Source organism: Falco cherrug, chromosome 4, assembly GCF_023634085.1.
Source record: "Falco cherrug isolate bFalChe1 chromosome 4, bFalChe1.pri, whole genome shotgun sequence".
In the NCBI taxonomy this organism is placed as follows: domain Eukaryota; kingdom Metazoa; phylum Chordata; class Aves; order Falconiformes; family Falconidae; genus Falco; species Falco cherrug.
Genome location: NC_073700.1, coordinates 62,506,349 through 62,531,705, shown reverse-complemented (window position 1 = coordinate 62,531,705; position 25,357 = coordinate 62,506,349). Strand labels below are relative to the sequence as shown.

General features: G+C 42.2%; 2 protein-coding genes and 1 long non-coding RNA gene across 5 annotated transcripts in view; 2 read left to right on the top strand and 1 right to left on the bottom strand.

Annotated features, from left to right (window-relative positions):
- The window catches only part of WDR37 (WD repeat domain 37), a 48,177-nt gene extending 36,102 nt beyond the window's left edge, over positions 1 to 12,075 (bottom strand). Inside the window, exons 1-3 of one of the 2 annotated variants that reach the window (XM_055708104.1) lie at positions 11,912 to 12,075; positions 6,471 to 6,502; positions 2,445 to 2,622 (exon numbers count right to left, since the gene is read on the bottom strand). In XM_055708104.1, coding sequence (XP_055564079.1) covers positions 2,445 to 2,582 — 138 coding nt within the window. In that variant the 5' untranslated portion in view covers positions 2,583 to 2,622; positions 6,471 to 6,502; positions 11,912 to 12,075. The remainder of the gene's footprint in view (positions 1 to 2,444; positions 2,623 to 6,470; positions 6,503 to 11,911) is intronic. The other variant, XM_055708103.1, reaches the window with a different exon arrangement.
- A 163-nt stretch (positions 12,076 to 12,238) lies between these two features.
- LOC114016713 (uncharacterized) lies at positions 12,239 to 13,005 on the top strand. The gene is made up of 2 exons (XR_003561355.2): positions 12,239 to 12,755; positions 12,918 to 13,005. It is a non-coding gene; the product is annotated as an uncharacterized LOC114016713 (long non-coding RNA).
- Positions 13,006 to 18,365: 5,360 nt separating this feature from the next.
- On the top strand, positions 18,366 to 25,071 carry IDI1 (isopentenyl-diphosphate delta isomerase 1). 2 transcript variants are annotated; one of them, XM_055708568.1, is made up of 5 exons: positions 18,366 to 18,574; positions 19,259 to 19,419; positions 20,406 to 20,498; positions 21,840 to 21,970; positions 23,137 to 25,071. In XM_055708568.1, the coding sequence occupies exons 1-5, from the start codon at positions 18,441 to 18,443 to the stop codon at positions 23,452 to 23,454; spliced, it is 837 nt and encodes a 278-aa protein (XP_055564543.1). In that variant the 5' UTR covers positions 18,366 to 18,440; the 3' UTR covers positions 23,455 to 25,071. The 2 variants fall into 2 exon arrangements, with proteins under 2 accessions (XP_055564543.1, XP_055564542.1); XM_055708567.1 differs by having other exon boundaries at positions 18,367 to 18,574; positions 19,256 to 19,419.
- Positions 25,072 to 25,357: the final 286 nt, after the last annotated feature.

The following is a 25,357-nucleotide window of genomic DNA, read 5'->3' as shown; positions in this document are numbered from 1 at the left end:
AACAAAGCAAAAATATGTAATTTCAAAATCTTAACATCATCAGCTATGAGCAAAAAAAGAAAATGAGTGAGATTCTGCCACAGCACAAACCACTATTTCAGGTCTAGAAGTACCGAAGAAGCATTATTGGAATGGAAGTACAAATGTTATCACAGGACACCACCCAATTTCGAGTGAGCTTCATTATTCAATGCAAGTTTAAGGATGAATATAGCTAGTTTTGTTCTTCAGTGCTCCTGTACACCTAAACCAAAAGAAATCCGATCCATTCCCACAGTGACTGGATCAGGAGGAATCGTGCGCACACTCGCCAGGCGAGGGCAGCACGCGCCTTCCACCAAGCCAGCATCTAAACACCAGAATTTAGTATCGCTCACATTTCAGTTCATACAGTCATGATTATTTCTTCAGAAACAATTAGAAAAGCCTATCATGATCCTGATTTTATAAGTTCTTTCTGAACATCAGTTTTAAAGCAAAAAGCAAGACAAACCACTAACAGCCATGACAGAGCACATCTGCTTTGTGCATAATTCAGTTTTAGACCGGTTTCACAGCTACTTTAAGCTGTGGCACTGTGCTGAAACAGGCACTGTGCTCAAAGAAGTGGCACTATGCTGCTTACGCCCCCCACGATATTCCTTCCTGCATCTTCATCTGCCTCCTCCTTGAGACAATACTTTTGTTCATGCATTCAGTGTCAACCAGAATGTGAAACAGATCCTGATTAAAACCAACTTGAAACAAAATTGATTAAACAAGAATACTATACAAATGAAACACTAAGAGAAACACTAAAGTTGGAAGAATTATTTCTGCTTCAATTACCCAATAATCCCATACAGCAAGGTTATGAAAGAAACTAAGTTGTCCTACAATTTTTGAAATAGAAAAGGAGAGGTAGGAAAGGTTTTCAATGCACTTCTCAGAGCCTGAAAGCGTAAGCAGATCTAAACCCATCCTCAAGTAACCAGCATAGTAAAACACATCCACTTTACCATCTTTAAAGTTGGCATTATTTAAATTAGCTTATTAAAATACCATGCAATAATGTTATCTGTTTATCTGCAAAAGTACCTATGTAGATCTCATGCGGTTCAAAGCTACACTGTGAAAGGGCATTAACACTCTCGTTAGAATCCGCCACTGGCTGTTCAAGGTTAAAAGTCAACAAAATTAAGTGAGATGATACATAACACACTTAAAATATGTAAATGTTTTAAATAGTACAGCATAATACACCTACAGAGTTTGACAGAAGTACTAAAACAGCTTAAAATTTTGATTTACTAGACAGAAGTGACAGTACGGCTTGACCTCTCAGCCACCCTTCACTCCTTCCCTGAAGTAAGGCTGAAATAGTCCAAATACGTGAACAGTTTTCCATCCAAGTACTTACATTCTCCAACTCCTACAAGACTAGAAGCAACAGCTTGGGCTCCGTTAGTTCCCAGAAAACTAACAGTGTAATTTATGAATAATAGATTCAATTAAAAAAAAAGTCACAAAACAGAGAAAAGACAAGGTTTTCCCTTCAGAGCATCTGCAGAGTCCATAAAGGGAGGTTTCTCGTAGCCAAACATTGTTAGCATTTCAAACCACTTCTCTGATAAAGTTTTTTGCATGATCTTTGCCAGGCCTGCATTAACATTGCACACTCAATTTGACAATAAATAGTTTTCAAACTGATATTTGCTTATCTATGGCAGAACTACTTCAAATACTTCCTACAGGAACCTTACCTACAGTTAATGTCAATATTATGTGGAACACTCCCAAGTGGCTCCAGACTGCATCCGCTACACAGACTGACATGATTAAATAAACTCTGTTGTTGTTCTTCCCTTAAATTTAATACATAGAATATCACACCTTCATTTGAGCCAAATTTAAAAAAAAAACAACACAGCAACCAAACAAAAACAAACCCACACAAACAAAAATCTCAGTTAGCTCATGCCTCTGTCAAGCAGGCAGTATTTGTTTACTTTATGGAAAGGAATGCAGAACAGCACCACTAATACCTTCCCTATCAGAGTCATAATAACAAGTATTTTGGTATATTCATATTCCTGGGTTACTACTATTCCAAATTCAAACTTAGGAACTATCAAAAATCAATCTTCAGCTTTAAAGGAAAGGGGGCAGGGGGGGCCTACAGCAAAATAAACAGGCTGTTTCTTTGTATTTCTTCATGATTTTATCATTCATGTATGAACACACAAAAGCCAACATAAAGCTCCACAGGCCTGACTGAATACAATCTGAAACACTGTTAACATCCACGGCAGTCTCCGAAGACAGCACTTACAAGCAAGACAGTCTGCTGGCCCTGAAGCTTTACTGGGCGTATTTAATTACTTAAGGTTTATTTCATTTCTTCACATAGAAAACACTCATTAAAAAGTTACAGAAGTTCCCTGAGCAGCAGTGTATGATCGTACCTGTCCTTCCAACATGTCTCTCTGCAGTCCTGCCCGTTCTTGCTCGGAACTGTTGGTTCTTCGGATTGAAAGACTGTGTGATTTACGCTTCTGCTTTGCTTGGCGAGCAGATGCACAACTTCCACTTTCTATTGGCATTACTTCAAAAAAACAGCTTCACGGAGGCTCCTATGATAAACTAAGGACAAGCATTACATTTACAAATTGCTTTGCAAACTAATCAGAGTTTAACATATTTTTTTCTCAAAATAGAAGTATTTAATTCTACTAAATTTTGGTGTTGTTTGGGTTGTCATTAAAAGGAAGGGTTCCCTATTACTTACAGCTATTCTTCAAACAACATTAAGTTCAAAAACATGTATGCATGTATGTAAATAAAGTGGAATCACTTCTGCATTACTTATTCATTAGCTAACAAACCTCCACAAAAAGAAAACAACTTCCACTACCTTGCCCATTCTGGAGAGCGCTAGCAGAGACAGCCCCAAATGCTTCCAGGAAACAACTATTACGCATACTATATTCCACCAAAATGCATGCAAAATTAAAACCCAGCTGGAAAATGAAAGCAAACAGACATGATAATTTAGGGACACTGTCAGGTTAAAAATGTAGTATGCAAGATTAAGTGTTAGTATACAAAATTTAATGGATGTGCTTGTCGACACATAAGCAGAAATTAATTTTAATGACGGAAGTTCTGAAAACTACTTTCCACAATTTTTGGCAGCTCACAGTTTCACTTTCTTGGTAGTAAAAGTGCCTATGAACTTACAAGAACAGTAAAAGTGCACCTGACTTACCAGGCTGTTGCTGTTAATTTTTGTCAGCTTGTTAAAGCCAAATAAGCATCTTTAATATCCCTAAGAGCACCTGACAGTATCACCAATTAATATTACCATGCATGATATACTGCTTTCCCCTGTTTAAGAAAAATCAAATTATGTTTGATTTCTTGCATAGATGTGGAGAATATGTACTTTACTGTCAAAATCTTATTTTTAAAAAACATTTAATTACTGGATTTTTTTTAAACCAGATATTCAACAGATTTTATTTTATTTTCATGGGGTACCAGTTGTTAAACATTTCAAATGTTTTTGAAAGTTTTTGAGTAATCAAACCTATCATGAACATTGAGAACAAAATAAAAATTCATTCTCCAGCATAAATGATTTCTGAAACAATTACAACTTAAAATAGCTGCAATAGTCTGCAGAGAAATAGGAGAGCAGAGTTGGCAAAGCTAACAAGGCAACTGAGCTTCCTTTTAAGTAAGTTGATCACAGAAAATTTACAGCAAACCCAGGGCCATTTCCAATTTAAGATCCACCGGCACACTAGATCTCAAGCTAGGAATGAGCACCATCACTATTAACAAGACTAGGCATTAACCAGTTCAGTGGTTTTGTCATGGTATTTTCAGCTTTTGAACATATCATAAAGCCAAGGAAACCAAAGAAAGCATACCTTGCTAAAAACACAGTATGTGCCATAAATAATAACAACTTTAAATTTGCTTTGGTTTTTATGTCATGAAAATATGCACAGATACATAAATTTATATCAAAATGAGACAGATTTAGTTAGGGATTTGATGCCCATCTATCCTCAAATTTTCTCATTAAAAAAACTGGTATTTTAATTAGCTTTTGGAACAGATGATTTCCAGTAACCTGACACCAATTCCATAGTGAATCTAAAATAAAATTCAGGTTGCACCTGTATCTTTTACTGCACTGAAATGATTTTGTTCATTTCCTCTGGACTCAGCACAGTCCTCCCCTGCACCTAATCCCAGCAGAGCTTTTTATGTGTGATTAATCAGGAGTAACTAATTAGCTATATTCACAAATTAAAGAACTAAATTAACTACCATTGGGCAGTTTCTTCTTTGACTGGATATCTTTTTTCACTGTGGCTAGATGCCTCTACCACAGAAAGACAGGATGAAATTAAAAAAAGCCCATCCCATAAACAAATTATTGCCAGTTTTCTGGGCTTCACTAAGTATCTTCCTATTCTTGGACATATGGTCAAGAATTAGGAACAGGTTTTCAGTGCTCACCACATTTCTGTTTCTTTTCAAAACATGATCATATCCCAAACACATATATATTCTCTTCTCTTCCACCCTCCTTCCTACCTCCCTTGAGAGCCACTCTTTCAATGGCTCAGTTTACTATTTCTGCAGTATTCAGGATTAATTTTTAAGGCCCAAAGCACCAAACTGTGTGCACACACATAGACAGCTATACATACACAGTTACATATCATGACATAAACCACTTAACACCATTTCAATTAAGCTCTGTGGGAAAAAAAAATAATCTTAATTTCTTATTCCTGCCAGATACGGCTCCTGAGCTGTACACAAATATGTTAATATGGTTTATGCCTTAGCAGGCATTGTTTTAACTACGTTAACTTCCGTTTGCCCTCTGGTGCCAAACTACTTCATCTTAGAGGACTTTACCAAGAAATACCCTTTTCTGGATGGCTTCATAAAATCATGTAATGATTTCAGTTGGAAGGGACATTTAAAGGTCATCTAGTCCAACTCCTCTGCAATAAGTAGAGTCATCTTCAACTAGATCAAGTTGCTCAGAGCCCTGTCCAGCCTGACCTTGAATGTTGTTTCCAAGGATGAGGCATCTACAGCCTCTTCAGGCAACCTGTTCCAGTGTTTCACCACCCACATCATAAAAATTTCTTCCTTATATCTAATCTAAATCTACCCTCTTTTAGTTTCAAACCATTATCCCTTGTTCTGTCACTACAGGCCCTCGTAAAAAGTCTCTCTCCCTCTTTCTTAAAAGCCCCCTTTAATTATTGAAAGGCCACAACAGGGTCTTCTCCAGAGACAACTCTTCCAGGCTAAACAACCCCAACTCTCTCAGTCCCTCTTCATAGCAGAGGTGTTCGAGCCCTCTGATCGTTTTTGTGGCCCTTTTCCGGAGTCGCTCCAAAAGGTCCATATCTTTCTCACACTGCCTTTCTTGTACTGCACATTCTCAGCTTTGTGGGCTGCAAGCACACATTGCTGCATCATGTCAGATGTTTCATCCACCAGTATCTCCAAGTCTTCCTCTGCACAAATGCTCTCAACCCATCTATCCTCTAGTCTGTGCTGACACTGGGGATCACCCCATCCAAGGCGCAGGACCTTGCACTTGGCCTTGTTGAACTTCATGAGGTTCGCGCGGGCCTACTCCTCAAGCCTGTCAAGGTCCCGCTGGATGGTATCCCTTCCCTCAAGAGAATCAACCGCACCACTCAGTACCAGTACGTACAGATTTGGGAGCTATACATTCTAGCATATAGAATTTAAAGGGACACAGTCAAATGGGTGAGATTACATGTTTACATACTGAAATTCTCACATCGACTACATAAAAGTTTCTACTGTCACAGCTCATAAGCAAACAGAAAAGATGAGGTAAGAAGGACCTCCGTTACTGTATTTATTTGGTAGCAGCACTTCATCTGCAGCCAGTGTCACTGACCGTGACTGCGTTCTCCTCATGCACCAGCATGACCACATCACTCATGCACTGTACTGGAGAGAGCAAGCATGCACGCTCGTCCCCAGGCTCTGCAAGAGGGCGCACACAGCCATACCAAAGCTGAAACCAAAGAGGCCACAAGCAGTCATGTGCACACAGAGGATAGGAAGGAGAAGCCAAAGGGGATGAGCTTCACTGCCTTTAATATTGTTCTGAATTCCACCAAATAGCCTGACAAACTTTCCAGTAAGGGAGCAATAACTAAAAGTTTTTAGAACCAGGATGTAAATTCAGGTTTTAAAAGTGACAGTGTCCCTTTAAATATTAACTTCACTTTGACAATTTCAGATTTATTTTGATGCTAATTGCAACAGTAAGAAGCTGTAGATTTTTCAAGCGTAGATTTCACAAAACAGATCCTTGGCAATATGATGCTAAAAAAATAAATAAATAAGGTGCTCATTTCTAGCAGTTACCTGATTCCCCTTATTATGTAAGGTTTTCAAACAATTAAAATTACCTGTCCAGAATATCAGTGTCATGTTACATATCCTATGAAAACCATATTAAATATTGATTAGTGAAACATTCAGTAGTATACAAACCAGTCAAAGTCTTTCACAGTTTTGAAAATTTTGTAGTTAAAACACACCAGACAACAGGGAAGGGGGGTGAAGGAAAACATCAAAACAAGTCAAGGCTAAGCACCAAATCCCAGTCAAAGTAAGAAAAAAAGACTTCAAAATGACCCATTATATACTGTTAGTTAGATGTACCTAATCATAACTTTTGAGTGCTACAAATGGGTTCTGAAAAGATAAATTCACTTTCCTTCTACTTAGTAATACTACAAGATGAAAAATTACAAAGTACAGAACTCTTGTTCCCTGAACCAAATGAAGCTGAATTCACAAAAGCTAAAAATCAGCAATCAAGAGTAAAAAAAAAGCGCTAAACAAAAGTACTTTCCGACAAAAAACAAACAAGCAAAAAAAACCCACAGAAAATGGGGGGAAATGTTGTATCACTAAACAATATTTATTAAGGGGGGCAATTCACAAGTACTGCAGTATTAAAAAGTGAGCTTATGAAACATATTGAGCTATTCTGCTCAACCGTTTTGGAAAATGCTGCTTTTGCATAGTGTTCTTCACACAGCGATCCATCAAAGCCTCAGGAGAATGGTACCAAATGAATTTCTGACAAATTCAATCAGCATAAGTAGGGGAGAAAAAGATGTCCTAGAAAACATCTAGACCACAGGTGATTACAACTTTCTAAATGCAAAGATACTTCAGTATTTCAAGTACTTTAATTAAACTCGCAGCATATTTTAGAGTGTGTTAAATTAAAGTTCTGCCACCTACCTTTCTGTGACAGGTGTTACCATGAATTCAGTCACAGGAAATATTTCATCAGAGTAACAGTAAAGAGCAGATGTGTAACCAAGTGCTGTTTTATTTAGCTACAACAAAGAAATGGCACTAAACAGAAGTGCACACACTGGTCTTACTAGACTTAAAAATTCACTGCAGCTATCAACTAATTCTACTTGCCTACTACTTCTACTCTTGAACACAGAACAAGCAGACTGCTGAAAGGAAAGAATTCCTGGAGTATGCATGCTGCTGAAGCCAGGAAGAAAATCTGTTTTAAGAAGTGTCAGGCACAGACAGAACGGCTACAGTATTGCATTTCCTTTTTTGTTCATACAAGACAACACAGAAGTCTGTAAAGGGAAAAGCATCAGGAAGTTTCAGCAACATCTTATCCAAGATTTCCCTGCTCCATTTTGTTTAGAGTTTCACAATAGTAATACTTACTATTTAAAGGATTGTATTACAAAAAAAAATAAATAATCAAAGAACACAGAATTTTTTTTACTGTATTTGCTCTTAAATGTCTTAGTCTCAGGTCTCTCATTTTCAAACAGTTTAGAACAAAATTTCAGTGTATACTATGTAAGAAACTAACACTTTTTACAATAGTAATTATTCTGTGCAACATTAAAAACTTAAGATACAAAGATGCCAATTAACATGGGTGAGGGGGTTTGGGGTTTTGATCTTTTGGTTTAGGTTGGGGATTTTTCCACAAGGCAGAGAGGGAAAGGCAAAAAAAGAAGAGAATGATTACAGTTATTACCTTCTTACTTACACATAACTCAATTTGACAGCATTACTCATGAGTTAAGGGAATTTAAGTACCAATGTTCGCCTCTACAATCTTTATTAATATGCAAAGAAACTGGATTTAAAAGAGCAAAACTTCCATTTTGAGGTCTTCAGTGAACAATTTGTTTCAAAGATGCTGTACATTCAAACTCCATTAATTCAATGCAAGCTCCAAGCATACAGCACACCTGAGAAAGACCAGGCTAAACAGACTTCTTTGTAAGAGTAGTTGTTTTGCTAAAGATAAATATTTAGGAAACAAAACCATCCCAGATCATGACAGAGGATGCTAGAACCACTGTCAAGTGTGCTCAAACCTTATGAAATCTCACTCAAGCACTACAACATTAATTCTTCTTCTAAATTTAGTGCAGCATACTTCAAACAAAACTGGATGTTCCTCGAAATGTAAAAGGGGAAAGCATCCACCACTGAAAAGGTCGCAACCTCCCTTCAACAGAAAGCATAGTAAAAAACTGTACCAATGAATTTGAAGTATGTTATACATCTGGAAATCGACAATAAAAGCTTTAACGCATTACTAAGTACCTACTCTGACCAAGCTTCTAGCATCAACATCCAAGTGTAAGCCAGCCCAGTTTTGCTGCTAGCAAGCTTTTATCTTGCTAATTCAACCATGACAGCAAATGCTGCAATCACACCAAAATGCAGTGCAGACTTAGCCTGCCAAACAGTCTCTACTAAAGCAAGAAATTGTACTCTCAACCAGACAGACTCATTTTGACTAACATTAAACAATAATAAATATCAAACTTGGATAGGGGTTTGTTTTTTTTAATTTATAATATAGAAAAAACCTGCCTGGGTCCACTAATAATCACGAGACCGAGACCTGTTAAGTGAACTTGCTGATGTCCTGAAAGCATACAACTCCTTCGAGATCTGTGCTACCTACACTCACTGAGTGTGCTCACAGTTTCAACCAGTTTAAATGGTACAGGGTACAATATAACCTTACATTTAACACTAGTTAATTACCTATGAGTATATATCGTACTTTGTTTTATCAACAGGTATTGGTTAGCTGACTTTACTGAGGAATTCAAAAGACAGAATCAGGTCCTGCTAGATTACTGCTGGTTAAATGCTAAAATATGTTTGAAGGCTACTCTATTTCCTTAGCTGTTTCACAGACATTTTAGCTCCCATTCCTGTATGAGCAAATCTGTAATAGCCTAGAAGTAGTCTAGATGCATGTGCAGGTATGTATGCAAATAGAAAACCTGAGGGTGAAGAATCCAAAAGAAGTTTAAGAGCAAAGGCAGTTTAATCAGGTATTTGTTTAAGGAAACACCGCACCATATTCAGAGGCCAGAATCTTATTGTGCTAGTCTAAACAAACAATATGTAGGTACTTATTATGAAGTACCAGACAAATTGCAATTATGCTTTTATGTAAGCAGAGTGACCTCTAATATCATTGCTCTTCATTTGGGAATATATTATTTGCTAATAAATTAGCATCTTCTACTGCTTCAAACACCAACAAAAGCAAGCAACTTTGACAGTAACTATAATACATTTAGCAAGCTTTTCCGACACACCAATAAATAAACTTTGTACAGCACATCCTTGAAGCTTTTCCTCATATGGCCTACCACAGAGAACTTACCAAACTTTCCAATAGCACATGTAACAGCACTGCAAGTACCTAGTCCTATCATCCTGAGACACTAAGACAGTCTCAAAACAGTCAGTAGGTATTACTCAAGGAAATAACAAACCACTCTGGCTTGTAAGAACACCATCGCAATTCTCATCCATTCCTCAGTACTAACAAACTCTCCACCACAGGGGTTTGAAGCAGTGGCCTCCAAAACAAGGCCCTCACCCTGGCCTTCAACCCACAAAACAAGCTACTAGTCTTAGCTCCAAGACTTAAAAATTCCATGACAAAAAAACATTCCAATCTCATCTCAAACATATAACTTAACTTCTCCTTACTTGATGCATACTAGTCCTGGCTTGCAGTTTCTGGATTTTGTAGAAGCAAGCTCTTCTTTCAAGACACTATCACCACACTCACAATATTTCTCCCATGACTGTACCAACATTCTCAAGCACTTCAGTCCATACAAGACTGCATCCTTTAAACAAGTCCTAAATTTAAAAGAAAGATGGTGGAAGGGCATATCTACATTAGAGAGTCTCATCTTAGAAAGAGTTACCCTTAGATTTAGCATGATAAACTAGTTTAGGGACAAATGTACACATAAACAGGCAAAAAAAAAAAAAAAAAAAGAAACCAAACATTACAGTGGCCTCTGCCTTAAATTCTGATGTTTGGTGCAGGCAACTTTTCTTAAAATAACTGCCCCAGTCCATAACACACAAAGCTACACCTTAAAGTTATTACAAGACACGTTAGGGCTGACACACGCACACACAAGATTTTATCTAATGTAAACTACTCATTAGAAAACATACTTGAGTATTCTTGACGTTACCAGCTCACTTTCAAAAACATCACATCAGAAACGCCAACAGCAGGCTTGTTCGGAAAACAGTTTCCAAAATTTGCTTCAGGATAATGATACTACTGTGATGTTGCAAAATGGGTGCCTGAACAATAGACGTTTGTATAATTTCAAGGTGTACTCAATGACACTGAATCATTTCAAAGAAGCTGTTCCACCAGTTCTTTACGTAAACCTTCCATGAATTATTGTTATAGGAAGCATACTTTAAACCTCTATAACAAAACAAACTTGGACAAGCTGGAAGATGTAACAAGAGGGATAAAAAACACATGTAGAAGTTTCTCTTTTTTTTTTTGCAAACACCAGTATGTTCTTGAACAGTTCAAGGCTTAACTTGACAAGTTTTCCTTGTCTTTGCATAAGCACAGTCTTTTTATTTAATTTTCTTCTATAACTGGAACCTAATATCTACTCAACCTCTGAATACACTAAGCATATTAATTCTTCCCTCAAGTTTGTCTTCACTGTTTTTAGCTCAGGAAGAGAAATACTGCAGAGAGAAATGGCTCCCTTACAGACGTAACTTTTACCCATCTCAGATGGTTCCAAGTCATCCTCCCGCTGCAGAAGGCCAGATCCACCCTGCTGTCCACAGACAGCACCTCCCCTCCTCACACACTCGTGCCCCCCTAGACAGGGAATCTGGGCATTTCATGTTTACTCCATTTGTACAGATATCAGAGGATCTGGACTTAACCTGTACACTAATGAGGTACGACACCTGGCTTGTCCTCAGGACATGCAGCAGCACACCAACAAAGCTGGCGAGCAGAGCCTCCTCAGCAGGCACCCTGGGTTCCACTAGCTGCACACCTGGAACCATCCCCACGGCCTCGGGGTGGAAGTGTTAGGGAGGGAAAAAAAGATGAAAAAACCCAAAACAACCTACACCTAAGAGAAGAGGAAGAAGGGCTCGTTTGCGGTTATTTCGGTTTTCTAGAAAGAACGTGCAAGTCATTTCACGCGGAAACAGACGGGAATGGGACGGGTTGGGAGGGGGCGCCGAGGCCGGAGCCCCGCGTTCCGCCACGGGCCTGGCGAGCGGCGGCACCGCGCAGGTCGCGCCCGCTGCCCCCGCCGCCGCGCTGCCCCCGAGACCCCCGGCCCGGCCCTGCCCCGCCCCCGCGGCTCCCCCCGCACCGGGCCGGGCCGCGCCGCGCCCGCACCCCCTCAGGGAGCCGCCGCCACCCGCAGCGGGGGGGACGCGCCGGGCGGGAAGATGGCGGAGGGTCTGCGCCCCGCTGAGGGGCGCGCCGAAGGGGGGCACGGCGGCCGCCCGCACTCACCTGTCAGCCACAGCCGGGGCGGCGGGCGGGAAGGGGCAGGGCCGCAGGCGGCGCGGGAGGGTAAGGGGGACGGGGAGGAGGAGGAGGAAGAGGAGGAGAAGAAGGGCAGGAGGGCCAACGGCGGCAGCGAGGAGCCCAGCGCCGCGCTCCGGCAGCCGCGCGCCCGGCGGGTGAGGAGCCCTGGCGACCACATCCGGCGGCGGGCGGAAGCGGCGCGCGGCCCCCGCTCGCCGCTATGGCGACGGGCCGGGCTGTGGGCGGCCGCTCCAGGCCCCTCTCCCGCCCGGTGGCCGCAGCCGCGGGTGGTTTCGGCCCGGAGGCCCGGAAATGCCAGCGGCACCCGGGTACGGGCCGCCGCCGGACGGCTCGCTTGGCGTGGCGGCGTGAGCCCCGGTGGGGCGATGGCAGGGGTGCCGGCGCCGTACCGCTGCCGGGCGTGTGCGGCCTTTAGCCTGTGGTGCGGTCGCGAACAGGGGACCGGCACGCGAATCCCCCCGGCCGCAGGCCCGGGTATGCTGCGAGGGACGGGGCAAACGGCCCCGCGCCCACAGCCCCACGCCTCAGTGCTTAGCTGGCCACCCGGCGTCCCCCAGTTTGCACCAACATCAACACCTAGGGCTTGATTTAACGCCGATATTCAAACATCTGAATTGCATTGCAGCCAAACTGATGCCCGAGTGGATGGCTGTGGACTGGCAAGGGAGATGGAACTCCCCTGAAACACGCTGGAATTCCTTATTTTCTAATACAGAATGGCTGGAAAATACTGAGCCCAGACTTGCTGACTGCATCTGCAGATGATAGGAGAGAAGCAGTGAATCAAAGCTAACCACTACATTTGCAAGTAGGCTGTTCGCTTTGAAGCTTACAACACATAATTGAAATGTGATTAATTCCTTTGCTGATTAACACTTAGAAGAAACGTTCACCTAAAACTCCCATTCATTGTAGCAGACTGTGAAAGTCAAAAGAGGCCTTTGCCTAATTATTTTCTCTCTTCCTGCAGATTATCTGGCTGCCTTAGAAGAGATCTGTGGAAAGGCCAGAAGAACATGTGCCTCAGTGAGGGCTGAAAATATTACATTTTCTTTTCATGTGCTTCCCAGCTACAATTATGCCTGCTGCTCTTTCGTCTTCTTTTTCCTTTTTACCTCATCCTGTGCAGTCATGTCTTAACTGCAGCTGTATTAACACTGACAAAAATGGTGTGTTTTACCTATTTACTAGCATCGCTGTAGGTTTTCCATCGCTGGAGGTCATTCTACAAGATAAACGCCCTAACTGGTTGAGAACTTCCCATAATTTTAACCTATTCCCTTCTTCAAAGCCACCAAAAAGAGAAAAGGAAGCAAAATGAATGGCTAAATGGCTTTAAGGAGAGGAAATGGGGGAAGACAGAACAGGCAAAAGATGGACGAGAGCTGGAACAGAGTTGTCTAGCAGGAAGCCTGAACAGAACCTGACCAAATGCAACTGTTTGATGCTTTAAATTCTCTTTATAGTTGGTGCAGTTGCAGTTATCTCAGCCATCTTAGCCAAGTCACAACTCAAGTCCTCAGCTATTCAGTTCCCAACCAAACATTTTTTAAAGCCTCATTATTCCTACCAAAATTACTTCATCCAAATATAATTCTACTGTACCATAACAGCTTTAGCTATAAGTATGAAGAAAAAAGATGTCCAGCGAGGGCACAATGATCTGCATTTGAGATTTGCCTGGGAAAACAGGTGGCAACTTATCCTCTGGAGAAGTTCACTCTTTACCAGCAGGGGGAAAAACAGACGTGACCATTTTATTCCTGAAGAAATGAAAAATACTGTAATAAGTAAAGACAGGGGCTTACACAACTTTTTCGATGATACAGGGTGGCTCTGACCTGAAAATTAACAGGCCTTGCATGGCCGCAGTTGCTTTCTAATGAGAAAAGAACAGGAAGCAGCCCATTGTCACTCTAGCCCTGTTACCAGTTTGGTTTTGTCATGGCACTACAACAGTAGCAGCCACTGTGTAATATAAGAACAAAAGACTGCACCTGCTTTTTCACAAACTACTTGTTTTAAAATGAGACACAGATAGCAATACAGGAGCCTAGGGAAACAGTGCAGTACAAGTTGGTATCATATCTAACTAGCAGTACTAGTTAGCATCTGCTCTCGTGAGACTCGACCTGGAGTACTGCATTCAGCTCTGGGGCCTCAAACGTAAGAAGAACATAGACCTGTTGGAGTGAGTCCAGGGCAGGGCCACAAAGATGACCAGAGGGCTGAAGCACCTCTCCCATGTGAGGACAGGCTGAGAGAGTTGGGCTTGTTCAGCCTGGGGAAGAGAGAAGTCTCCGGGGAGACCTTCCAGTACCTAAAGGGGTCTGCAAGAAAGCTGGAGAAGGGCGTTTTACAAGGACAAGTAGCAATAGGACAAGGGGTGGGGGGTGAGGGTGGCTTTAAACTGAAAGAGGGTAGGTTTAGATTAGATACAAGGAAGAAATTCTTCACTTGGAGGGTGGCAAGGCACTGGCAGAGGTTGCCCAGAGAAGCTGTGGGTGCCCCGTCCCTGGCAGTGCCCAAGGCCAGGCTGGACGGGGCTTTGAGCAACCTGGTCTAGTGGAAGGTGTCCCTGCTCATGGCGGGGGCGGTGGAACTAGGTGATCTTTACTGTCCCTTCCAACCCAAACCATTCTGTGACTATCAACAGCTAAGAAGCTTTTTTAATACATATTGCAGTAAACAGACTGGCAAAAGTTAGGTTAACCTGGACATCACCTTCCAGACCTACTTCTGCACATTTGGCTGGCTGGACTCGAGAGGACAAGATACAAGGCTTAGGAAACCAGCAACAGAATAATAGCTGAATCTCCTAAATTAAGATTTTCCAAACCTGTAAAAGTAGCAGGAAAAGGCAGAGCATCCTGTCCAGAGAAAGAAAGAAAAAAGACAAACAGATCTAAAGGAGAAAAGGGCTCAAGGGTTATTTCTTCCTTCATACAGGAAACCTCCTAATAACTCCTTCCTAAAAGAGTTGTTTCCTATATCATTAATCATCACCTTATGCTGTACAAAAACATTTGGAAGCCATCCATCACAGCATTCTTTCCATTATGCTTGAGATAGCAAAACTGAATGCAAATACAAGATCCTACTTATATATATTTAGCATACATGTATTACATTTTTTACTACAAAGCCATCTGTCTTTGAAGCAAGCTGAAGCAAACCCACTTTCCTGAAATAGGCCTTTTAAGAGAGAAGGGTCAAGTGAACAACAGCAGATTAGTTAGGACTGGGAAGTATTTACCTCCCAATTCAGATAAAACCTGGGCTGTTGTTTGCTCTGTACATAAGTGGATCACTTAGATAAATGTTTTCTGAAGAGCTATGACTCCAGGGCAGGAGCAGACTTCTGAGAAGGATTCTTCAAGGAGACCAGGAACACGGATAGCTCTATTGCTGAGAAGGGTGAACTGGAAGTCTTAAACATTAGAGCCAGTGAACAGGAAGCTTAAAAAGAGGCAGGCTGGATTTGAAGGGTGCAAAGAAACCCTTAATTTTCCTTGGCAAAGCTGAAAACAGAGGAGAGGCATGTCTCAAGAGTCTATGCTTTCTAGGCTGGGGTCAAATCCCAAGTTTGTTCAGCATTTGCTTCATCCTGTGGTTTACTGTGTACTTGTTTAACTTGCTGGAGAATTAAGATGTTTTCCTCCAGTTTGATGGGGGTTGCATTTCCCTTTATCTTAGTAGATAGCAAAATTCTGTCAGTGATTTGCAGCTAGTTGGATTTTCAAGGGAAATGAGAAGCTTCCCAGTGGTGCCAAGAAACTGCTTTTCCCTTGTTAGCAGAGCGTTTGGAAAGTCAGCAGACTTCAGGAGATGCATAAATTAAATGAAGTCTCAAGGGCATGTGTATGTCACTTCAGGCATGTTTCTGTTTATGTGGGGAGGAGTAAAGTTCTGAGGTTTCAGTGAAATGCATACCATTACAAAAATGAGGATGTTTTATTTTCAACACAAATTGCTTCTTTGAAGGTACAGGGCAAGTCTGGAAGGGCACACAAGGAAAGATGATACAGGTGACATAAAACACCTAATACTGAAAGTGTCTCTAGTTAAAGGCTTGGGAGGTCTCTCCCTTGTCTGTTTTGTGAAAAGGGTTTACTTTGTCTCTCTCATCCTTTTTGGCTGCTTTTTACCTCTCATTATCCACTAGGACTTGTCAGACGTGGTGCTCACCAACATTGCTCCAGGTGAAATGCTTTGTTTCTCTGCTCAAGACGGGAACTATAGTTGTTTCTGAGCATCAGGTTTTAAAGTGCTGATATAGAAGTTCTCAACAGTTACCACTAGGAAAAAAAGTCTCTTTTCTCCATTATCTATAGGGACATTTTTCTGGTATCCCTCCACCCTGCAGCCTGAACATCACTGTGTAGACCTGCTCATTGGTGTATGTCACCAATCAGCTGTGCCCCACCCATGTACAGACACTATCTCTCTCTTTTAGGGCAGAAGTTTCTGTTGCAACAGAGCTTCTCTCTCAGGAAGGGTTGGTTAACTCTGTTGTCTTAATATGAAATGCTGGTTTGCATGTCCATCTCAGTAGTTAAGAGCATTTTTGATAGATTTGTGTAGTTTGTAATTGGTTACATTAGGAGAATAATAGAAGATAAATTTGATACGATTTTTTTCACGTGGAACAATGAAACTAGCAAGTGATCAATATGGTAAAGGATGTCCTCAGTATTTCCGCAAAGCTCAATTTCCTGTTACTGTGTTTTCATGCTTAACAGCGACTCAGGATAAAAAGTAATCTGTGTACATTTCAGTCCTTTCTGAGACGCTTATTAATTATTATTAGTGTTCCTGTGATAATACTACATTTGTAGTATATTAATGAATAACAATATTAACATTAATGTTCTTACGTTGTGTTTTCTATAGTTAAAGGGATACGCAGCATCTGGCACATTCTCATACTTTTTTTTTTTTTTAATTTTTGATGCTCTCTGCTGGTTTCAAGTGGCTTCTACTCAAACCATCTTCTGCCCTTACTCTCCCTTCATCAAGCTCTGCACAGGGGAACCCTTGTAAGATACCCATCTTTTAAGATATGCACTGTTAGTCTGAACATTTTGTTCTGCTACTGGGATCTCTAAATGGCCATCTGTCCTGTTCATAGGAAAAATCGGAACAAACCAGACTGAAATGCTGGAACATGAGTTGATAGGCAATCAGAAAGAATAATGCCTCACAAGACAACACATGAAATGTCATTTCTAGGCCTTTTATGGAATCAAAACATAAATCCAAATCTGTGGAAAGGCAATAAAACAGCAAAATAAGTCTTGCTCAGAAGGTACTCAACTACGGTGAAGTTTCTACAGAGGCTGGTATTGAAGCTCCTCTGCCTTTAGGCTGGGTGTCTGTGCCTATCTGGAACTACCCTATCTGAGCAGCTCATCTTGACATCTCGCCTACACTTGATTCCTGTCCAGAAGCCAGGCATTTCATTCTGTGTCCCTTAAGAACTTAATGAGTTAGGCAATTCCAGAGCTTGAGTAATACAGGAACTGTTTTCAACAAACTAGCTGTCAGTGAAGGAGACAACTGACCAGTACGCCCCACCTCAACAAGTGCCACAGGTTGTCATCTGTACGGCACAGACTTAACCTCTTGAATTCAAGGGATTCTACTATGGAGCAAAGAAAAACATCAAAGATTGCACGCTACAGAGGCTGCCGTAAAGCCCTGCAACTCTACAGTCTGGTGGTTATGGCATCTACCTGAAAGAATGCTCCCAGAACTGATCAGAAAGGCAGTCCAGGAATGGTTTGCCACAAACGCAAGAACATTTGTAGGAGCTGGTGCTTTGGTGCGGTCCTTTGGTTTTTACGGGTGGGTGAAAAGCCAGTAAGTGGTGCTTCACGTTAGAAATACTCAAACCTCCTTATTATAAAACAAACAAAAAACCCAACAAAAAAACCCCAAACCCACCATATTTCACCTTTGCGAGTCACAGCAAAAGGCTCGCTGCCCAGACGAAGGCCTGCAGGCCGCTCTCCTGCTGTGCCCGGCCCAGCCTGTACCACACTGATCAACACGCACCCTCGCCCCAACCTGGCGAACCTGCCCGTCAGCCTTGGCGCAGGTTCCACCGAGCGGCTGCGCACCCGGCACATCCCCCGCAGCCATCGGGCCCTGACGCTGCCTCAGGGGCGGCTGGTGACGAGACCCGAGCCCTCCACCACCCGCCCCGCCCCGCCCCGCGCTGTCCAGCCTGCCGGAAATGGCCGTGCCCCGCTGGGCGGGGCCGCGAGTCATGCGGCGTCCCCCTTCCCATTGGCTAGCCCGCCGTTAGACCCTCTCCGTATTGGTCAGTGCCTCTACTTAGCTGTGTTGCGGTTGGCTGCGCCCGATGCCTTTCCCCTCTGTTATTGCTAGCCCCGCCTCCTGGGCAACCGCGCCGCGGTGGGGCGATCGGGCGATGCGGTGACGTTGGTGCTCGGGGGCGCTGCCATTGGCGGCGGCGGGGTGACGGGCCATGTGGCGCGTGCTGCGCCGCGCCGTTACCGCGGGCGGCCGCCGAGCCCCCGTCCCTCAGGGGCGTTGGTGCCGCTGCCGCCAGCCGCTCGCGTCCGCCGCCGGCCGCTGCAGGGGGCAGGCCTGGGCTGAAAGGTGAGGGAGGGGAGCGGAGGGGCGACGGCCGCCCCTGGCGGGGAAGGGGCTGCCAAGGGACGGGGCGGGGGAGCGGGCCTGGCGGGGGAGGGGGCTGCGGGGCGACGGGGCAGCCGCCGAGGGAGCGGGCCCGGCGGGCGAGGGGGCTGCGGGGTGGGAGGCTGGCTGGAGTGTGCAGCGGGGCCGCGGTGACGGTGTGGCTGTTCTGGAAGTGCCTTGGGCTGCGTGTCCCCATCAGGGAAGCCCTGTTGGCTCTTACTGGTGGGGAGAGGGAGAAATACCGGTGCAGACGGTGTCTGGCGTTGTAAATGTAACCCAGCCTTAGTGCAGAGCATGCACGGGCTGCGGGAGCAGGCAGGGTGAGCGTTGTTGGGGGTCACGTTTGGGGTTCCCATTCTGCCAGCCGATCCACATGTTAACGTTTGGCGCGGCTCTCCTGCAGCAGCTGCTGCATGGGCCTTCAGAGAAACAAAAAATCTTTCAAGCTCCTACAAAATGTTGCTATGTGATTTGTGTTATGGATAGGAAACGTCTGAAATCTAAAAGCTTGTAAACCCCCCAAAATACAGTTGGTGCACAATTTACACTGTGCTGGAAAACCTAGCCATTGGATTATTTCTCACACTGATCACAATCTTATAGATGTTACTATAACTGAATGACTTTTCATTGTTTTTTTAGTAGAACCTCTGCTACCATCAGGATGCCTGAAGTAAACACGGATCACCTGGATGAGCAGCAGGTGCAGCTCTTGGCAGAAATGTGCATCCTTATCGATGAAAATGATAATAAGGTTGGAGCAGATACCAAGAAAAACTGTCACTTGAATGAAAACATTGATAAAGGTACAGCTTGCTTACCTTCTAATTGAACCATTAAGTTGATTGAATATTATCAGAAGTATAGTCACGATTAAATGAAAGCCTTAATCTTAGGCCAGACCAAGTACTTCCCCACATCTTCCTACTCCTCCAGCATATAATACCTAATTTAAAAAAATACTGCAGTATGGAGGAACACACAATTGGAGGCAGCAACAAAGGAGAGAAATCTGTGATTTGGGATATAAGCTGTACGTCTTGATGAATATTTTTGAGTCACATTTTAATGACAATATTCTTTTCCTATTGTAGCTACCTGATTCTGTGTAGCCTTTTCTAAAGAATGTGACTTGCTTCTTTGCTGAGTTCTTCTCAAGTAGAAGAGTCTTTGAATTTTAAATAGTACACACAGAGTTCTACTTCATATACTGCTAATAGGAAAGGCTCTTTTGTTGGTTGTCATTCTAACTGATTGTGGGTTTTATTTGAGGTTGGTCAGATTCTTGAATCTCATAGTAGTTTGTGACCTCCTTTTCTGTACTTGGGGGAAACATCTTCCTGAAGAGTGAGGAATAACAAACTCAAAAGCTGCAGAAAACAGCAATTGTACTGTTTTTAAGGGAGCCTATTTTGCATTGTACTTTTCTAGAAGCATCTTGAAATTCCATACAGTTTTTTCAGAATTTTTGAGCCATCTCCTTTTGATAGTAAATTCATGGATGCTGAGCCCTCCTTAGCTTGCTCAAAGGTGCGTGTTCAGAATGGTGGGCTGACCAAGTTTAGTAGAACTCTTCTGTTGCATTGTTGTTCTTAGCATTTCATGATGTTTTGCATAAGCTGCCATGGAAACCTAAATAATAACTGTGAGTTTTTTATTAAATCCTTGGGTTTTAACATATATGAATTCTAGATTCATTATCCCAAAATGAAGCCATTCTAAGCTCTTAAACTGTATTTATGTTCTTTTTCTCCTCTGTTAAATAGTGCTTTCTGGTTTTTTTTATTTTTAGGTTTACTGCACCGAGCTTTCAGTGTTTTCTTATTTAATACAGAAAATAAACTGTTGCTGCAGCAGAGGTCAAGTGCAAAAATAACATTTCCAGGTTAGTACTGAAATATGTATTTATCAAAATGTTTTATTTAAATCAGTATCTTAAAAAATATGCCAGTCTAATCTTGCAGTGTTAACTCATTCCGAGGTTTTAGAATTTACTACTTTGGAGAGGAGATGGTTCTAAATAATCTTAAAGAGTTCAAGATGTACATATCTTGTGGATGAACTAAGGTAATGAGAACGCTAGCTTATTGTTATAGGTGTTCCTAGGAAATGATTGTTCCCTGACATGTTTGATCCTATTTACGCAAGTGCAGAGTGTGAGTTTACCTCCTCTGCTGCAAGACATACTTAGCGGAGCTGAAGAAATTGCTCTGGTAGCTGTGGAAGGTGTTCTCATTCCACTGGTAAAGACATGTAGCTGATGCATAGCAGAGCCCTACTGTGTGGAAGCAGTTGCATTGTGCTCTGGTGAGGTCTGCAGGCTTTTATCTGCGTATTTCTTAACAAATGCTTTTTTAACTATAGAAGAAATGAAACTATGTGGCCAAACCATATAAAGCATGATGTTTGAAGACTCCTGAGCTATTACTATCAAACACAAATGGAGAGGCATAAAAATAAGAAGTGGAATGAAAGAAAAATAACTTACATGAGACATGTTGGAGGAAGCATAAAGCTGTCTGTTTCAGCACTTCAGAAGGAAAACAAATACAGGTGTTTCTAATCCTCTTCAACTTGAGGAAGGAAGACCTTTTTTTCCTTCCAAAGGAATCTTTACTTTAGAGATTGGTTTTAATTTTTTCCTTGACTACTAACTAATCAAAATGCTTGAGTGTAGTTTGTAGGTAATCTGACTCTGGCTTAGATGATTTCAAGCTAGACTTCTACAGATAAAACGTTGGCCAATCACAGTTATTCTACGTAACTGAGAACAGTTTTCTATACTTTGAACAGAGTATAGTGGGTCTGGCCTTTAAACACAAGCATAAACTGCTTATTTACTTCTGCTGTCAGCTGGTCTTGAAGGTCTGGGAATATTTTCAATATTCTGTTGCATATAAGCTCCCCAAAGTAATTTCAAATAGCATTTGCAGGATAAACAAGGTCTTTATCAACTTTTAAGTTGATGCTATCTTGGGTGTGAGAATGCACATCTTTCATGTGTATCAAACACTAACCTGCAAAGGAGTACTTAGTAGAGGCAAATCCTCGTGCAAAATGTGTAAAGAAAAATAAGAGGTGAAAATATCCTCCTTCTCTGACTCTTCTCTGCAACTGTGATGTGTTGAATGACTGTCCTACATCTCTGGGGATTTTCTGGGGGTTTGTTTTGTTTTCCCCAATGGTTTATACGTGACAAAAATGTGCCGATACAAACTTCTTGCAGATTGTTTTACCAACACTTGTTGCAGTCATCCTCTAAGCCATCCACTAGAACTGGAAGAAAATAATGCCATTGGTGTTCGGAGAGCAGCACAGAGACGACTAAAAGCAGAGTTAGGAATTCCGATGGAGCAGGTAAAGGAGGGAGGGAGAAGCAATTTTTGCCAGTGTTTGCCCATTTACAAACTGCATCTGGCAGATAGGGTCAGCCTGAAACCTGAAAATGAATTTGGCTTTGGAAATGTAGGGAACTTAGTCAATTTGAGACTACTTTGTCTATATCCTGGAGTCTCAAAGCTTATCTCTGTAAATGGTATTTCAGAATATTCCACTGCTCAAACTAAATAGGAGCCAAAGAGGAGATTGCACTGTAAAGGATTGCATTGCTTCGTGTCTAATTTTGGGTGCCTGCATGTTTTCCAGCTGGTCAGGCTGCCCCGCTTGGCTAGGGGAAGGGGCTGTGCCATCCTTCCTCCAGGCTGACGGCTGAGCTCTGTCAGCATTCTCTGATACAGGAGCTCTTGGAGAGCATCACTGCGAGTGTGCTGCCAGCATCCCTGTACAAGTCCCTCTGCAATCCCAAATTCCCTACAGGAAGTAGGGTGGCCTGGGCACTCGGTGTTTCTTCCAGAGTAGTCACGCAGCTCACTTCTGGTACCTTCCTTTCTGGTGGCAGTTTGGGAGTATGCAGAGAGCAGGTTGAAGCTAGCTGAATTGTGCTCATGGCCAAAATCTCTTCCCAGGTTTTATAACTAATTATGTTTGTGCCACAGGATGTGGCAGTAGTGTGCTACGGGGAAACACAATGCTCGGGTTGTGCCCAGAACGAACTACCCGGTCTGCAGCCTGTGCAGATCCCTGGTAGGTCAGGGTTCTGTGGGGCCTGTCAGTACCAGTTTTGACATTGGCTTTAAGTAGCAGTCAGGTGCTTTCCTTGGGAGGTGAGAGGTGGGTGCAAGTGTTTGTGTTCATCAGTGCTTCAGTAAATGTGTATTAAAGTCTGGTAAACATTATTTGAAATTACTGTATAGAAGAAATCCACTCAATTATACTCCAAAAATATATACTCACTCCAAAATACTACAAAGTGAGTCTGACTAGAGGAATGCTGTGCAATTCATGTCATCAAAGTGCAGTATATATATTTTTATTCATAGTAATTCTTCACAAAGAACATGGCAATTGTGCACTTAGGGGGAGAATACTTTTTAAGGAAGAGCCTAATAGCTGTTAATTCTGTAATGCCTAGTTATGCACTTGTTCTGCTTTGGCTCCGGTTCTGACAAGCGTTCTGGTTATAGGTAACTCCAGAAGAAATCTCCTACCTGACGCGGATTCACTACAAGGCCAAGTCTGATGGGATCTGGGGTGAACATGAGATAGACTATATCCTGTTTGTACAGAAGGACGTAATGCTGAATCCCGACCCTAATGAGATCCAAAGCTACTGCTACGTGACACAGAAAGAACTGAAACAGCTCTTGGACAAAGCTTCCAAGAATGAAGTTAAGATTACTCCGTGGTTTAAACTAATTGCAGAGACCTTTCTTTTTAAGTGGTGGGATAACTTAAGTAACTTGAACAAATTTGTTGATCATGAAAAAATACATCGAATGTAAATAGGTGGGATAAAAGATGCTGAAAGCTAGCAGTGATGTGCTGTCCTGTTAATACTATGGTAGATTATGACTCTTGAGTGCAGAAGATTTGCTCACCTGGAGCATGTTTAATTACTTTACACAGAGATGGTTATAGCCAATGAGTTTTTCTTCCGTATTGACCTCCCCTTCCCCCCAGCCCTGTTGTCTTGGGTGAGTTAAGCTTGCTGTCATGTGAAATGGGTGATGGTAATGTAAGAAACCCCTGGGTCCATCTTCCTCCGTTACCTGGTGTGACATGAGATCCTCAGTCTGTGTGTGCCTGGTTTGCTCTTACTCCCTCACCTAGCTACACACGCTGGCAGGGCAAGTTGGGCGAGTCCTGTCCAGCTTGTTAGAGCTGGTACATTCTCAGCTGTATGTTACTATGCCTTCTAAAGTAGTGATTACAAATGAATTTGAGCCCTGCATTGATGGTGAGATGACTAGTTGCCTGAAAAAAACCCAACAATTAATTCAAAGTAATCAGGATGATTTTAATTGCAGACAGCAAATCTCTTCAGCTACTCTATAATTAACCAAACACATAAAAGCTTAAGTAATTGGATTATCTGTGTGGACTGAGTTTCACTTTGACGTGCTGCAGTGTCACACACAGCTTTAGATAATAAACATTGCAGGTTTTGTTTGGGGTTTTTTTCCCTACTACCTTTTCTGGTGAGTTGATGGCAGAGTACTGGACATCTCTTTAAAAAAAAAAAAAAAAAGGTGGTGTTGGCGGTGTTTAATTATACCAAATGTATTTGGTACCTATCTAATATAGAAGATGGCCTGCCTTTGGAGAAGGGATGTGCATTAAATGACTCTTTCCCATCTTCCAGAAAACAAAGGCATCTTGATAAAAGCTTTTTTCCCTGCAACACCCACTGCAAATCATTCCTGGAGAACTCAGACCCCTCAAACTCCAAAATTTAAGATTGACAATTTATGAGTTTATACCAGGTCTTAATTTCAGTTACTTGGAAAAGAGCTAATCCTCTGATTGTGCAGTCAATTGCTAGAAACAAGTAAAATGGAAGGCTTTTTTAAAATCAAATAATCAACAGTATCTCACTTTGAATTTAAAATTCTTGGATTTGGGTTTTCTCCCCCAAAAAAGCGTAATAGTGATTTCTTCTGTGAGCAGGCAACTCCACTGAGATTTCAGTTCACTTCTCGCAGAGGTGTCTTGATGAAATAGGATGTTTTTCATACCACTTCTCATTGCATGTAAAACATGGTTGTAACTAGTCTGTGGTTTCAAGGTAAAGCTAATTTTTTTACAGTGGCTAAGATACTTCTCTTTCTTGCCCCAGCTGTGACTGCAGCACTGAACCTTCTATGTGCTGCCATCTCTAGTGGTTCAGCACCTACAGGTTTTGGAGCCCAGTTTGTTGTAATTTGACCTGAACTGATTTATTGTTTTGAAGCAAATAGTGGGTGAGGGAATAGTGATGCAATGAACAGCTGTCTTGAACTCAGTGCAATCAGCCACATTGTACAAATAATGTAATTGAGTACGTTTCAAATACTTAAAATACTTTTTAAATAAAACACTATCTTAAATATAAGACTATGATTAAAATACCTAACCTAAAACTTTGGATTGTCATTTTTCTTTCCAGACTTTGAGCCACATGGAGAATAATCCTGGTCATTACTACACTATGAGCAACACCATCCCTGTTGACCACTGAAGCAGTGGGATGGGGGGGGGGTGGGCAGCAGGGCACGAATTTCCTGTAACAAAGTTCTGCTTTTCTAGTTCAAGTGCTCACCTTGGAGCACAAGCTGACAAAGCATATCCTCAAGTAGAAATAACGTGCATAAGGAAGCTGAAAGCAAAGTTCTAACAGTTCTTCAGAATCCCTTTAAAGTTTTGATA